At 43.8% G+C, this 14,376-nt stretch overlaps 1 protein-coding gene across 10 annotated transcripts in view; it reads left to right on the forward strand.

Moving 5' to 3' along the window:
• The window catches only part of RASGRP3 (RAS guanyl releasing protein 3), a 44,845-nt gene that overhangs the window by 28,826 nt on the left and 1,643 nt on the right, over positions 1–14,376 (forward strand). For 9 of the 10 annotated variants that reach the window (XM_083732386.1, XM_083732385.1, XM_083732387.1 and 6 more), the window contains 7 exons: positions 5,196–5,273; positions 6,225–6,341; positions 6,873–6,988; positions 7,976–8,123; positions 10,105–10,141; positions 12,142–12,267; positions 13,535–13,899. In XM_083732386.1, coding sequence (XP_083588512.1) covers positions 5,196–5,273; positions 6,225–6,341; positions 6,873–6,988; positions 7,976–8,123; positions 10,105–10,141; positions 12,142–12,267; positions 13,535–13,899 — 987 coding nt within the window. The remainder of the gene's footprint in view (positions 1–5,195; positions 5,274–6,224; positions 6,342–6,872; positions 6,989–7,975; positions 8,124–10,104; positions 10,142–12,141; positions 12,268–13,534; positions 13,900–14,376) is intronic. The other variant, XM_083732391.1, reaches the window with a different exon arrangement.

Below are 14,376 nucleotides of genomic sequence, written 5' to 3' on the forward strand. Positions count from 1 at the left end.
CATTCCTTTTCCTTCCATCACTGTCTCCTTTGAGGGCAAGGAGGAGATGTAAAAGGCAGGGGTGAATTTGGTAGACTTACTAATAGAACAGATTGCACATTTTCTGGGGGGAAACCCAAATAAATTAGAGAGAGATAAAAATGATAAAGACGTGAAAATATTAAGATACCAGCTAGGTGGGAATTAACCCGTAAGGAGCCTTACTTCATTTCTTCAAATACTTCATTTTACGTTGTAGATTATTCATTTCACAACTTTGATGAACAATTTGCACCAATCATTTATCCTTGTCGTATGATAAAATAAATTCACACCCTCTGCTGAATGTGCCTGGTTTGTACAACATGGTAAACCAAACTATGGCTTTCAGTTCATGGTTAGTAAGGAGAGAACTGGACCACAAGCCTGGGTTTGGGCAATGCACTAAGCCAAAGCTTAATGGCCCCTCAGTATTTTATTCAAGTTGGCATCCCTGTATATGCCCCTCCACACACATGCACACAAGTAGTAGCACTGCTGCATAGCCTGCTTATTATAATTATTTCAGCCTTTTTTAAAGTCTTAATTTGTGTGTCACAGCGGTAGGGAAGGGCAGGGAATGAATATTGAAAGCTGCATAACAGAACAATAAACAAATTTGGGTGTACTCTCTCTGTTTTCCTTCACTTAAAATTATTTTTGCGGGCACACATTTTCCCTTCTGAACCACAATGTTAGCTGAAGCTCCTTTAATACAACTCATGGTTTGGCACATCTCCATGCCAAGGCTGATTTGCAGGGCAGCAGGGCAGCCTCCATGGCCAGGAGAGGGTCTGATCCTCCCTGGGATCTTGTGGGATCTCACAAGCTCACATGGCCCTTTAAAGGGTCTGGCTACCCAGCATCATGTTCTTTCTCCAACTTGTCCTGTGACTCAGCGTTCACATTCTCGGCGTTCTTTCTGCAGCAATGGCTGACCAGAAAGATTCATAAGCATGAAGATACAATTGTGATATCCACTCCATGCAGTTAGTTCTCATAGTTGGGTAGCCAGAGAGATCCAGCTTTAATAGGGAGGGTGTCCATGTGGCTGTTGTAGCTGGAAGCCAAGAGAGCACTTTCCATATTAAAAAATATTTTATGTTCAGCATCTGAATTTCAGTTGCCAGCAAAGGAACAGATTATCATCTTTGTAACATTTCCGCCTCTGCTCTCACACTGTAAGATAAAAGGTAAAGGGACCCCTGACCGTTAGGTCCAGTCATGGCTGACTCTGGGGTTGTGGTGCTCATCTCACTTTATTAGCTGAGGGAGCCGGTGTACAGCTTCTGGGTCATGTGGCCCATGTGGGTCATGACTAAGCCACTTCTGGCGAACAAGAGCAGCGCACGGAAACACCGTTTACCTTCCCGCTGGAGCGGTACCTATTTATCTACTTGCACTTTGATGTTCTTTCATACTGCTAGGTTGGCAGGACTCTCACACTGTAGTACAGTATAAATAACAGTTCAGAAGTAGCCTTCTACAGCTTGCCCAAATGGGGTCAATTCAGATTATGACGAGCGCTGTATTTTAGACTTTTGTTTCCACTGGAATCCTTGATCCAGTTTTATATCTGGATATTTGGTATTCTTCCATTCTCTCTATTCTTTGCTCAGATAAATACATTGAAACTTTCCCCACTCTGATAGATACGGCTGCAGCAAAATAACAAGATGACTGAAAAGTGGGCTGCAGGAAGATTGCATGCAGTTCACGTCACTGCAGCAGTCTGAACATTGGCAGCAGCTGTTGGTGTTGGCGTGCGCTTTGCTGAATTTTATATAATTCAATCTGTATAAGGAGCTGAAGTGCAAAATGGGCTTCTTTCAGCTTTGCTAAAGCATTAGCGAGAGCGAACCTCCTGTCTCCTATAGCAAAATATAGAGAAGCTTCCCTGGAGGATTCTTGCCCTGATAATTTGTTGCAGTTATTGTTTACATTTTCAGGACTGCATTATTATTATTATTATTATTATTTTAAGACTCTCAAGGCCATTCTTTCAAAGACTCATTACAAAACTGCCACTGCATTTCCTATAATCAAAACTAATCAGTTTTAGCATTGAGGCAGCATTGCAGAATTAATGTCCACTGCAGCTGGTACAACATTCAGGCCTCCATCCCTGTGTCTAGTGGGGCTGTGAGTTCGGATCAACACGAGCTACTTCAAAACTTGCAGTGTTTAAAGACATAGCCTGGGATTCAAAGAAACACTTCAGGGAATAAGAGTTGTGCAGTGGGGTCTTTATTCAACCACCTTTGAAATGGAAGCACCCTGAAATGGATGTGACTTGGGACTTTTGGATTAGCATATTTCCCTTTTCTACCTTCGTGACCCATATTTCGAGGCCCATTAGCATACCAGGAAGCTAGCCTGGCTATTCCAGGAATTCAAATCCTTGCTTAGATTTTAACACTTGCCGTATCCAGAGATTAGAAAGGTCTTAGCTTGCTGCCTACTCCCCACCCCAAATTCAGAACAGTATTATTTAGAATAAGTGACTTTAAGGCTGTTGTCCTTGGGCCCTAAATCAGAAACAAAGGATGTAAATGTGTTTTCTTTCTCACATTCATCTCTTGTTCCCTTGCACTTTCTACCCTTCCCCTTCACTTGTTCCATTGCAGCTGTCAAATATCTGATTGAAAGCAGTTTGAGACAGGGTTCCATGTTGTTTTGCTTAGACTGTGCACTATACAACCAATAAATGAATTAACAGTTATAATTAGTGTGGAAAGTGGAGGTACACTGAAGCACAGAACAATAGTTTGTATGCTGTGGTCTGTACCAACTCTGAAACTATGCAAATATCTGGAAAGCCCCAGATGTTTTTACAGTCTGTGAAAACTGTGGTGAATACGTTCTTTTTAATCAGACTGAAACTAACTCAGAGAAGTCACTTTTAAATATAAAATCTGTACAAAGGACAAAGCAGGGCATGTTGGAGCTGCTGCTGCTCTGTATGAGAGTGAGGCACATAGATTCCTATCAACTAGAAAAGGGACACACTTCTCCACAGAATGACTCTAGGTGGAAATATGAGACCCGCAAAATCATGTAGTACTCAGGCCATACTGTTCCTCAGGGTCAAGAGGCTCGTGTGTTCAGCTTCCCTATTGCAAAATGCAGTGACCTGTCCCTTCTTCCTGTCAATTTTCTGATTAGTGGTACCTTTTTGTGTGGAAGCCTTGCTAGAACACTGCTCAGAGAGGCTGCTCTGGAAGCTGGAAAGCCAGCCTCCCTCTCCTTTTCCAACAGGGGCAGCTTTGAAGATTGTCTCAATTGTTTATTTTTACCTAATGTGAAGAAAAACCAAGGTGAGCAAAAGAGGGGGAAATGCAATTTATGCAGCACAGCAATAGCCCTAGGAGTCACATGATCAGCTTTAGGACTGATCCAAGATACTCAGCTGAGGGCAGAAAAGATAAATGGTGCTTTATTTCCTTGCTGGTTGGGGCTGAAGGGACCTTGTAGCTCAAAACATCTAGAGGACACCAGACTGGTGAAGGCGGATAATTATTTTTACAGATACCTCCCCCTTTTCAACATCTAGGACTCGTTCACAGCTTACAATGATGAAAATATAAATGAAAACCTCAAAAATTTAATACCTCAGGGGTTTAAACAAAGAACATAGAACATTTTAAAACATCATGATGCAAAGTCCTCCTGAAATAAAACAATGTTAACCAGGCATCTGGAACTCAGGAAAAAGAGTTTGACAGAGTTGGGATCACAGAACTGAAAGCATAACTTCAAGTTCTCATTGATATAAGTCATGCATCTGGTCCATGGTGGACCACTCATAGTGTTCCCCCAGATGATCTCAGTGATTGACTTGGTGTGTACAGAGTAAGACAGTCTTTGGGGTGTCTTGACCTAAGTTATTCAGGGCTTTGTACAAGAACCTTGAACCTGACCTAGTAGCAGGTGGGTGTCATGTGTTGCTGTTAGTCTTTCTCCATCGCTAGTCTAGCTGCAGCATTCTGCATTAGCTGGAGCTTCTGGATCAGACCCAAAGGCAGCCTACGCAGCTCTCATGTTCTTATTGCACAATGCATTTTGGGGAATGGCCCTGTGGTCAGTTAAAGGGAGACCCGAATCTTCTGACTTTTAATAGTTGTGTGGAAAGGGGAATTTCTGCAGGTGCAGCCCTTTGCACCCCTTGTCAATCTGTCCCACCAAAATTCTTTCTGCTGCACAACTGTCAAAGATGGCAGATCACCACCCTCCTTTCAATATGATCGTCGTGATTTTATGCTTTGAATATTACCTGATGCTAAAGCAGATGTGTGGGTCAATTTCTGTTCTGTGTCGTGATTTTTGTTTATGAACAGTGCTTTTTTCTGGGGGAACGCAGGGGTACGCATACCCCTAAACATTTTGTGAATCTAAGTTTGGCCTCATTGAATTTCAATATGAGTGGGAAAATGAGAGTACCCCTTTAAAAAAATTGAGAAAATAAGCACTGTTTATGAGTATGGAGATTTGTTTGCAAATGTAAGGTTTTGCGCTGGGGCAAAAAGCAAGCAGGAAGAAAAGTAGCCCGACTTGGACTATGTTCAGGAGGTAGCAACCTTGGTGTTATCTCCACCAAAAACTGTGGCATTCAGTGCAGTTTCTGTACAAAACAGACTTTGTTTCTTCTCATGTTTGCAGTTGCAGACAAACACTATTTGGAACTGCACAGAGGCCTTGCAGCAGAAAAATCATGGGTGGGGAAAGGATCAAGCACCCCAGACCCAGGGGCATAGGAAGGGGGGTGCGGGGGTTGCAGTCCACCCCAAGTGTCACCCCGAGGGGGGGGTGACAAAATGGCGGGCGGCACTCACTGCGGGTCCTGCAGCACACCTGAGCCATACATCTCAGGTGTCTGCATTCTCCGCACTGTCTGCCTGCTGCCTCTCCCCCAGCTGTAGGGCAGCCGAGGGCGCGTGTGTGCAGATGGGTCATTAGCCCCACCCCTGTGGGTGATTCGCCCCGGCCCTTCGCCCCGGGTGCTGAAGAGGTTTCCTACACTACTGCCCACAACTCTCCCCCCACAACTGTGTCTGTTGAAAAATTGTGATCTTCTGAAGCCGTTGGAGTTATTTTTCTCTTATTTTGTTACACTTCTTTAGTTCCGCCCCAGTAATTAAAATAATGCTTTATTATTATTATTTTGGTTTGACTCTTAGCTTTCCCTGGATCTCTACCACACAGAAGATGATATTTATAAGCTCTCACTGGTGCTCGAGCCAAGGACTTCAAAATCAGTATGTAACACTTTATGGTTTAGGAGTGTTATAACTTTGTAATATACTTGGGGTTTTTTTAGTAGTATTTACTTTCTTATTTATTTAAGAAATGCTTCTCTGTCAGGAAGATCCAGCACTACTCCCCTCCCCCCCCTTATTAATATTCACAGCAGGATGGGAGGGAATGCAAAATGGTCCAAATCCTTACCTTATTTTTGTATGAGAAATTGGGGGAGGGGAAATGTTGGAAGTAAAATTGCATTGCCGCATACGCAATTGAAAAACGAAATGTGCTTCCTGCTTCAGAAGTTTTGCCATTTTTGATTGTCGATACTTTTTGTTTATTTATTGCATATTCACCTGTGCCCAGCACTCTAGAGTAGAATGTCACTGATTATTCATTGATTACCAGGCACCCGGGACAGTGACAGCATTGTTGACGGTCACTGCCTTTCATTGTTGCCGTTTCATTCTTCCATTGTAGTAATATGCAAAGGAATTGGAGAGAGAAGGAAACAGAGTCACATTGTTAAAAAACAAACAGACACAGGGCGGGATTCAACCAAGCGGTTTCTGTAGTGCAGCAGAGGCTTTCCCGCCTCTCCTCCCCCTGCCCCCATTGCCAGTTGGAGGGGGGACCCAGGAGAGCACTGGGGGTGGGGAAGTGGAGATCATTCTGTCAGGCAAGCAGAAACGCTTGTGCTGATGGAACAGTCATATTAGTGTGATGTTGTATCTTCACTGTAGCCATTCCATCTGGTGCAATGTTATTTTCACTTGTGATCTATTTCTTAGACTAGAGCTTAAGTATTGCACTACCTTAAAGGGTAATGACATAGCCTATATCTCATGTGAAAGTTGAAACGCAACTTTGGACTCACTCTGCAGCAAGCTGTCCATCCTTTGAGAAGTCACCCTTAACTTCATTCACAGTGAGTCCTAAATTTTTTTTTTTATTTTGTTTGTTAGCAGCCTACCTCTCCAACAACCCCTAACAAGACAGTGGTGCCACTTGAATGGGCGTCTGGAGTCATACCGAAACCTGACCCAAACCTTATTAACAAACACATCCAAAAACTAGTTGATGTAAGTATTTGAGAGAGTGCTCAGAATGACGTATGTATAGTATGCTCAAGGTATGTATGTATAGTATGTATGTATGTATGTATGCTCAAGGTATACATGGGTGTCAGTCAGGTGCAGGAAACCCTTGGCCCTCTAGATGTTGTTGAACTACAACTCCTGTCATCCCTGGCGAGGATTACCAGGGCTGATGAGAGTTGTAGTTGAGTAGCACTTAGATGGCCAAAGGTTCCCCACTCCTGGCGTCAGTGAAGGTTTAGGGATGCAGTTCCTCAACATGCATAGGATTGTATAGCATAGTATGTGAATGTGTTGGTGCATCCCTATGATATAGACATATCAGTTCTTGATATGAATCAGTTGTTAGAAGCTGGTTTTTGCTTTAAGATATTGGGCATATAGTACCTGACCTTCAGTATTGTTCTTCATTTAATGGTTGCTATCATTTTACTTGGCTTTGATTTTAAGGGAAATTGTGTTGTCATAATCTATTGCTCTTTACTTTCCACTGTATAATTTTCTTGCATTTTTTAGTCTGTTTTTAGGAACTATGACCACGACCATGATGGCTACATCTCTCAAGAAGACTTTGAAAGCATTGCAGCTAATTTTCCTTTCCTGGATTCGTTCTGTGTATTGGACAAAGATCAGTAAGTGGTCTTGCTCTTGTTATGGTTTTGCAGTGCAACCTTCTGCAAGTTTACTCAGAGGTAGCTCCCTACTGTGTTCAGTGGAGATTACTATCAAATAAGTGTGCATAGAATTGAAGCCTTAATTTAGAAGTGTCAAGAAACAAACAGAAATTACTTAAATTTGTTTTAATTTATACCCAGCCGTATCCAGAATGACCAGGTGGGTGTTGGTGTTTCCTTCTCTCACTCATAATCTAAACAGCCCATGGAACGAGTGATTAATATTCCCATTTTACATGTGAGAGTGACCACACAGTGTAAGCTGTTTAGTTCAGGGTCCAAACTCAGGTTCTGATGCACATAGGTGAATCAGAAGTGTTTAAGGGATTGTGGCCACATAGGTAGAACTTATTATAAATAGAAAGGAAAAAGGATGAGCAATACTCGCAGAATGCCTGTTATTAAACCTGGGTTGTGTCCTACCCTACCATTCCAAGTGGAACAGATTTCCATTCATACCAGTGGACTTTCCCTTCCTTTTTCACCGCTGGCAAGAATTTGGGAACCCTGTGGAGTAGACTGAGGGACTGCAGGAGGGGAGAGAAAGTCCCGTTGTGCTCGTAAAAGTCTATTTGCGCAGCATTGTATATAACCCACTGATTATTTCATGAAACTCTGCATCATACGTAAGCTACATGGAACTGATCACTCATTGGTCAGTCACTATGAGGATTGCAGGTGAAAAGTTCTGTTGTTCAGTATCGTTTTCTAAAATAAGAGAGACTATGCCCATGGAGAAGGGACAGGGTGCTCTGTTTTATCTGTTGCAGGGGCTGCCAATGAGGTCCCCTCCAGACGTCGTTGGACTCCAACTCCCATAAGCCCTGGCTAACCTGGCCAGTAGTCAGGGATAATGGGAGTTGGAGTCGACCCGATCTGTGGTTTAGAACTAACAGATCTCTCCACCTCCCCTCCCGCCCCCCCTTTCTTTTTCTTTTGAAACAGGGATGGCCGTATCAGCAAAGGAGAAATGATGGCGTATTTTCTGAGGGCCAAATCACAGCTGCAGTGTAAAATGGGACCAGGTTTTATACATAACTTTCAGGAGATGACCTATCTTAAGCCAACGTTCTGTGAGCATTGTGCTGGATTTGTAAGTATGGATTAGTGCAGTTCTAATGTACTTGTGGTCTAAGACGTATTTGTTTCTTCATTTTTTATAATACACTTTTTATCCTGCTCTGTTTCAACGGCTTGAATAAATGTAAAAAACGTCAACCGCGCACACATTTGTTTTGTAGGAGCATCTAAATAAACCATATGAGAATGGTATCAAAAGCGATGGAAAGGGGTTAAATGTACCAGTTATGGGGAGGGAGGGGGGTCGTGACTTGGCAGAGTCAAAGGGAATGGTGTTTTTACAATTTGTTGGAAAAGAATATGTAAGGGAAACAATAAAAATTTACTTGGGGAAAAAAGAGAGAATGGTATCAAAAGCAAGGATGCCTGTAACTGAAGGCACTGGAGTCTGAAATTGAGCCCTACAGTGCAGTCCTAGGAACATAGGAACATGAGCCTATCTAGCTCAGGGCTTCAGACAGGAATATTTCCAGGTCCTCCCTGGAGATAGCAGGGATTGAAATTGGGGCACTTTGCACGCATTTGTGCACTCTGACCTACAATACAGCGCTTCGTCTGTCTGTCTCATACATGCCTACTCAGAAATAAGTCCCCAGGCAAATGTGGATAGCAGAGGTGGGGAATCAAATCCAGTCATTGTATGAAATGGGTCAAATTTGTCAGGTGGGCAGAACCATCCACCTGCTACTTACCTGACCTTACAGTGACATCAGGTGATAAGGTGCTTTCAAGTCCCCTGGTGCTTTGAGGTACCAATCAGCTGACCGGGTCTATTTGCGGTTGGCTCCTGCTTAATAGCAGGGCTTGAACTGAGCACCCATCAGCTAATAGGGCACTCAGTTCAAGCTCCACTTTTCTGCAGGGGTCAAGTGCAAATTGCACAGCGGATCCCAGTGAGCTTGAATCAAATGCCTGTCTGCTGGTAGGCACTCAGTTCAAGCCCTGCTTTTCTGCACGGGTCGGCTGTACTATGGAGTTCCTATGAGAAACTCAGTAGTGCAGCTGATTCCTGCTGGCTTGCTGTCTCTGTCAATCAGCTGATTGGTTGTGACAGGAAGTCTCCATTGTCAGTGCCCTTTAAGGCTCCCTTTAAGGCTCCCAGTTATGCATTGGCAGTAGCAACTCTACCTGCTCCTCACCTGATGTCACATAAGATACCAGGTGCAGGGCAGGTGGGTATGATTTGAAGAAACTGGCCTCATGGGACAAATTGGGATGCTTGTGAGGCCTAATTTGGACTGTGGGCTGGAAATTCCTCAATTTTAGTGCACAAAATTGCAACTTAACTGCTGTTTTTTAAAAAAATCTCAATGTTTTTAATCCCAATACAGTAGTACCTCCAGTTGCGGACGGGATCTGTTCCAGAGGTCCAGTTGGATCCTGAGGTTTCCGCAACCTGAGGACCGCTTCTGCGCATGCACGCGTGGCAAAACCCGGTAAAATACTTCCGGGTTTGCCGCCCGTGCATCCCGAAGTTTACGCAACCAGAGGGTTACATAAACGGAGGTTCGACTGTATGCCAAAACTGAATGAATTAAAAATGTAGAAATAAACTGTGTCTATATGTTAACAGCTTAAAATGTAGCTAGGTTATTCTTTTTCTCAATTCAAATCGAAAATGGTTCGGTGGGAAAACCACATCAAAATGCAGTATTTTATAAGATATGAATTGTAGCAACTGTTGTGTGTACAGCACTTTCCAGACCACAGTGAGAGCTTGCAGGATTGTGTATCCAGCCCAGAGTCCTTATGGTAATATGTTGAGTCAGTTCTCCTGTGCTGCCTCACTTGTTGGTCCTGGAAGTAGCGAGGGCCAGTGTGCTGCCTTGAGCCTCACAGATGAATGGATAGCTCTTTCTAACAGGAAGGGTGTTGAGAGCAGCAATTTCCTGTTTGCACTTTTGTAGCCTTTTGTTCCTGCCTTCATAATGAGGTTGTTTTCTTTCTGGCTTTCTTTTTTATACCTTTTTATACCTTTTGTCTTTTAATTGCAGCTGTGGGGTATAATCAAGCAAGGATACAAATGCAAAGGTACTGTAAATAATGTGTGGCTGCCAATTGCAAGTCATAGTCCCTCCAGTTTGTAACATAATGAATCTCTTAATTGCTGGCAAATGAGCAATGCCACATACAGTGGTACCTTGGGTTACATACGCTTCAAGTTACATATGCTTCAGGTTACAGACTCCGCTAACCCAGAAATAGTGTTTCAGGTTAAGAACTTTGCTTCAGGATGAGAACAGAAATTGTGCTCCAGCGATGCGGCGGCAGCGGGAGGCTACATTAGCTAATGTAGTGCTTCAGGTTAAGAATAAACCTCTGGAACGATTTAAGTACTTAACCCGAGGTACCACTGTACAATGCACTTTCGACCTCAGATGGATCAAGAACAGTGGTTCTCAACCTGTGGGTCCCCATATGTTGTTGAACTACAACTCCCATCATCCCTGAGCTCTGGCCTTGCTAGCTAGAGGTGATGGGTGTTGTAGTTCAACAACATCTGGGGACCCACAGGTTGAGAAAGGCTGAGAGAGTTAGGCTGAGAGAGTTAGGTGCAGTGCAGTCATATGCATATTTACAGAGTCCCAATGTGGTCAGTGGTGCTTACTCCAAGGTAAGTAGACATCAGGGCCGTCTTAAGCATATCCGGTGCCGTAGTGCAAAGATCCCTCAGGCTCCTGCTCCCCCCCCCCCCCGTTTACCAGGGTTGTTGACCTTTTCCCAAGCCTCTGCGGGGATCCCTCCCCTCCCGTGGAGGCTTGGGAAGGAAGCTGTACAGCCACCAGCCATATGGTTAACGGGGCACAGCTGGCAGGTGTGCAGGGAAAGGGGAGGCCGTTGGCAAAGCCGTGCAGCTCCCCCACTCGCTGGGGCGCCCCTGAGAGGCCAGCGCCCTGGCGCAACACGCCTGTAAGCCCAATAGGAAAGATGGCTCTGGTAGGCATAGCACTGCAGCCTTAATCACTCGCAGGCTGAAAAACTATTTTCGTTCTTCAGCTCTTCAATTCATTTTAACACTCGGCTATGGGGCAACTGAGAAAGAGGGAAGCATGTTTGGGGAGTTGTGAAGTTTGCAAATGTACAAAATAAGCCTTCAAAAACAACAAGCCTTTGGGGAGAAAAACCTACCTGAAACAGCCCAGTGGGGACAGGGCATGTGCTGTAGCCACAAGCTGATAAATATCAGTTGGAAGAAAGAAACCCAAACAGAAAATTGGGGTGGGGTGTAGGGTGGAATAGTGTATACCTGTGAAGGGCATGTACAGCTGGCCCACACCATAAAACATGCACTGCGACATTTTGTTGCAGCTCTTGTTTGTTTGTAATTAATGGCATGTTCCAGCTGAAATTAAGCTGCAGTGAAAAATCTGGCATTTCAAAGTGCTTAGACCTTGTACCCTGCTTAACATCTCCCGTCATGGTGTGTGCATTGAAAAGCAACTAATTCTAGCACATTGGAAGGACGCTTGGTTACTAATGCTCTGGGTTGGCCTTTTGTGACCTTATTAAGTAATCACTAACTCCAAGACTGGAACTGCATGTTACAAAAAGCCTGACAAATAGGTTTTCTTAGGAAACACCACTTTTGGAGTGGAGAAACAGTGAAGGAAGCGGCGGGGGGGGGGGGGGAGTTTCTCTTCCGCCTGCAACCTTCCAGTTTCAAATTAGAAGCGTATCAGCTGCGTTTTCCCCTCTGAAGTTCCAAACTCTTTGGAAAGGGTTCCCCAACAACTTTCCCCTTCATTTTATGTCTGTCATGTTTGTACCTGTCAGTGCTGATCATAGTTAATAATGATAAAGAGCATTCTCATTGCTTCACAGAAATAATAATTTGTATGCAGCCCTAGATTCTATTCTAGTGTGACATTTCATGCTTGGCTTCCACTCACATCATGCCACTTACGTGGAAATTCCTCAGACAGACTTTGGAAGCTTTTACAGAGTTGAATTTTTTTTGTCGTTGTTTGCATCTCTTTGGAAACTGTAGTTTGCCAGATCCAATTTTTCTTTTCTCTGGCAATTTATTCCAGATTGCGGTGCTAACTGTCATAAGCAATGCAGAGATCTGCTAGTTCTAGCCTGCAGGAAGTTTGCCAGAGGGATGTCACTGGGTAGCAGTCACGGTTCTTTGCCTAATAGTCCATCATTGCCAGCAGGTAAGAGAGGACAACAATGGGTTGCTGAACAGTTTCCTTTGCTGCGCAACAATGCATCACATGAGTTTCCAAGGATGCAGTAGCCATTGCTTTGATAAAGCAAGGAGCTTCTTTTATTCCCAAGGATATCCTCAATAACCTCTCTCCCACAATAAATAGCCCTGAAGTGCGATAGATGGAGTATCCTCTCCAGTGAGATGCATGTGGCCCAGTTTGCACAGCTGATCCCAAAACCTCACTTCCATGTGTTTGCTTTTGAGGCTCCATACCAGAGTAGTGATCGTTGCCTGTGAAACCACACAGCTTGCTCAAATCACATGATCAGCACTGCCCTAATCATTTAAGTGAAATTGTGAATATTTGAAACACCGTTGAGACAGCCTGCAGACACCCCGTTCTGCCTATTTGGGGATGTTTTCAGGTCAGGTCACTTCTGAGTTTGGTACGATGCGCTTGTGTGCGGACATGCACATATCAAACACGCCTAAAATGGTCTCAGCCTGTACTTCTTTAGGCAGCACAAAGCTAATCTGTGGGACTCCCTCCCACAAAAAGCAGCAGTGGCCACCAACTGGATGGCTTTAAAAGAGGATTAGACAAATTCATGGAGGAGTGGGCCATCAATGGCTACTAGCCATGATGACTGTTCTCTGCCTCCACAGTTAGAGGCAGCAGGGCTTCTGAAAATCAGTTGCTAGAAGCCACAGGAAGAGAGAGTGCTCCTTACCATCAGAAAGTGCTTCTGAATGTTTAGTTGGAATCTCCGTTCTTGTAACTTGAATGCATTGGCTTGAGTCCTATGCTCTGGAGCAGGAGAAAACAAGCTTGCTGCATCTTCCATGTCACGGCCCTTTCGATATTTTAAGATGGCTAGCATATCTCCTTTCAGTCTCCTCTTTATCAGGCTAAACATACCTAACTTCCTCAACTGTTCCTCATAAGGCCTCCTTTCCAGACCTTTGATAATATTGGTTGCCATCTTGTACACATGTTCAATATCCTTCTTAAAGGACTGCCCTTGATCAGGACCCTATACTTCTGTTGATGCAGCCTAGAATAGCATGAGGGGTTTTTTTGCTGCTGCATCACACTGTTGACTCATGTTAACCTTGTGGTCTACATGGAATCATTCGCCATTCTGGCTGGGACTGATGAAGAACAGCTGGAAGGCCATGGGTTCCCCACCCCTGGTAGAAAAAGGTGATTGGTTTGAAGGAGACAATGTTATTAGTAAAATTAATCTCTACTTTTTTCTTCCCCTTCGTAGTGCAAGGTGAAGTATTTAACTTTCCTAGTGTAACTCCACAAAATCAGGATCTAGATAGCAGAGCAATCACACTTGTCACTGGCAATTCTCGAAAGATTTCGGTCCATCTACAGCGGGTAACCACCAGCCAAGCAACCCAGACAGAGCCGCTGTGGCATGAGTCTGGTTGGGGAGATTCAGGACCACACACCTTCCCCAAAATGAAGTCCAAACTCCATGGGAAATCGGGAAAGAATAAAGGCTTTGCAAAGTGGGAGAATGAAAAATCAAACATTCAAGCCAATATGGACACTGCAGTAGGAACTACAGCACATGTGTTGGACCAGAACGGAACAGAAACGCTCCTAGAAAGACAGGAAATGGAGGTGGGTTATAGGATGTCATTAAACGTTTACTGTAAGGGCTTCTGTGTTTTCTCTGAAGTGCTACAATTCAAGTTGTGCCTAAGAATTTTCTTAGATGGGGCAGGACAAATGCTCACCAGTCAAGACCATGAGCATTAACTTAATTTATCTGTGGAATTTTTTGCCACTGTGGCAGTTGTGCATCCTGTTATATGTAAATACACATATGGTTCATGTTCTGACCAAAATATTTAAATAGAATAAATCAAATTAAAGCATGGCAATTGGAATACTAGCTTGAGAGTTAATTTGTATAACCTAATGTCACATGGTGCAGCTTTTGCTGGTTCAGACTGCCTGCTCACTTTATATGTAAAAAAACCTTTCTGCTCATAGCATTGTATGAGGCTAGATTATTTTGTTCCCCAGAGTTGGGGATGGATTTTTGTTATTGATTTTTAACCTCTGGTAGCATGATTAATTTGTAATCCAGCATAT

The sequence above is a fragment of the Podarcis gaigeae genome (assembly GCF_964106915.1).
Source record: "Podarcis gaigeae genome assembly, chromosome: 3".
NCBI lineage: Eukaryota > Metazoa > Chordata > Lepidosauria > Squamata > Lacertidae > Podarcis > Podarcis gaigeae.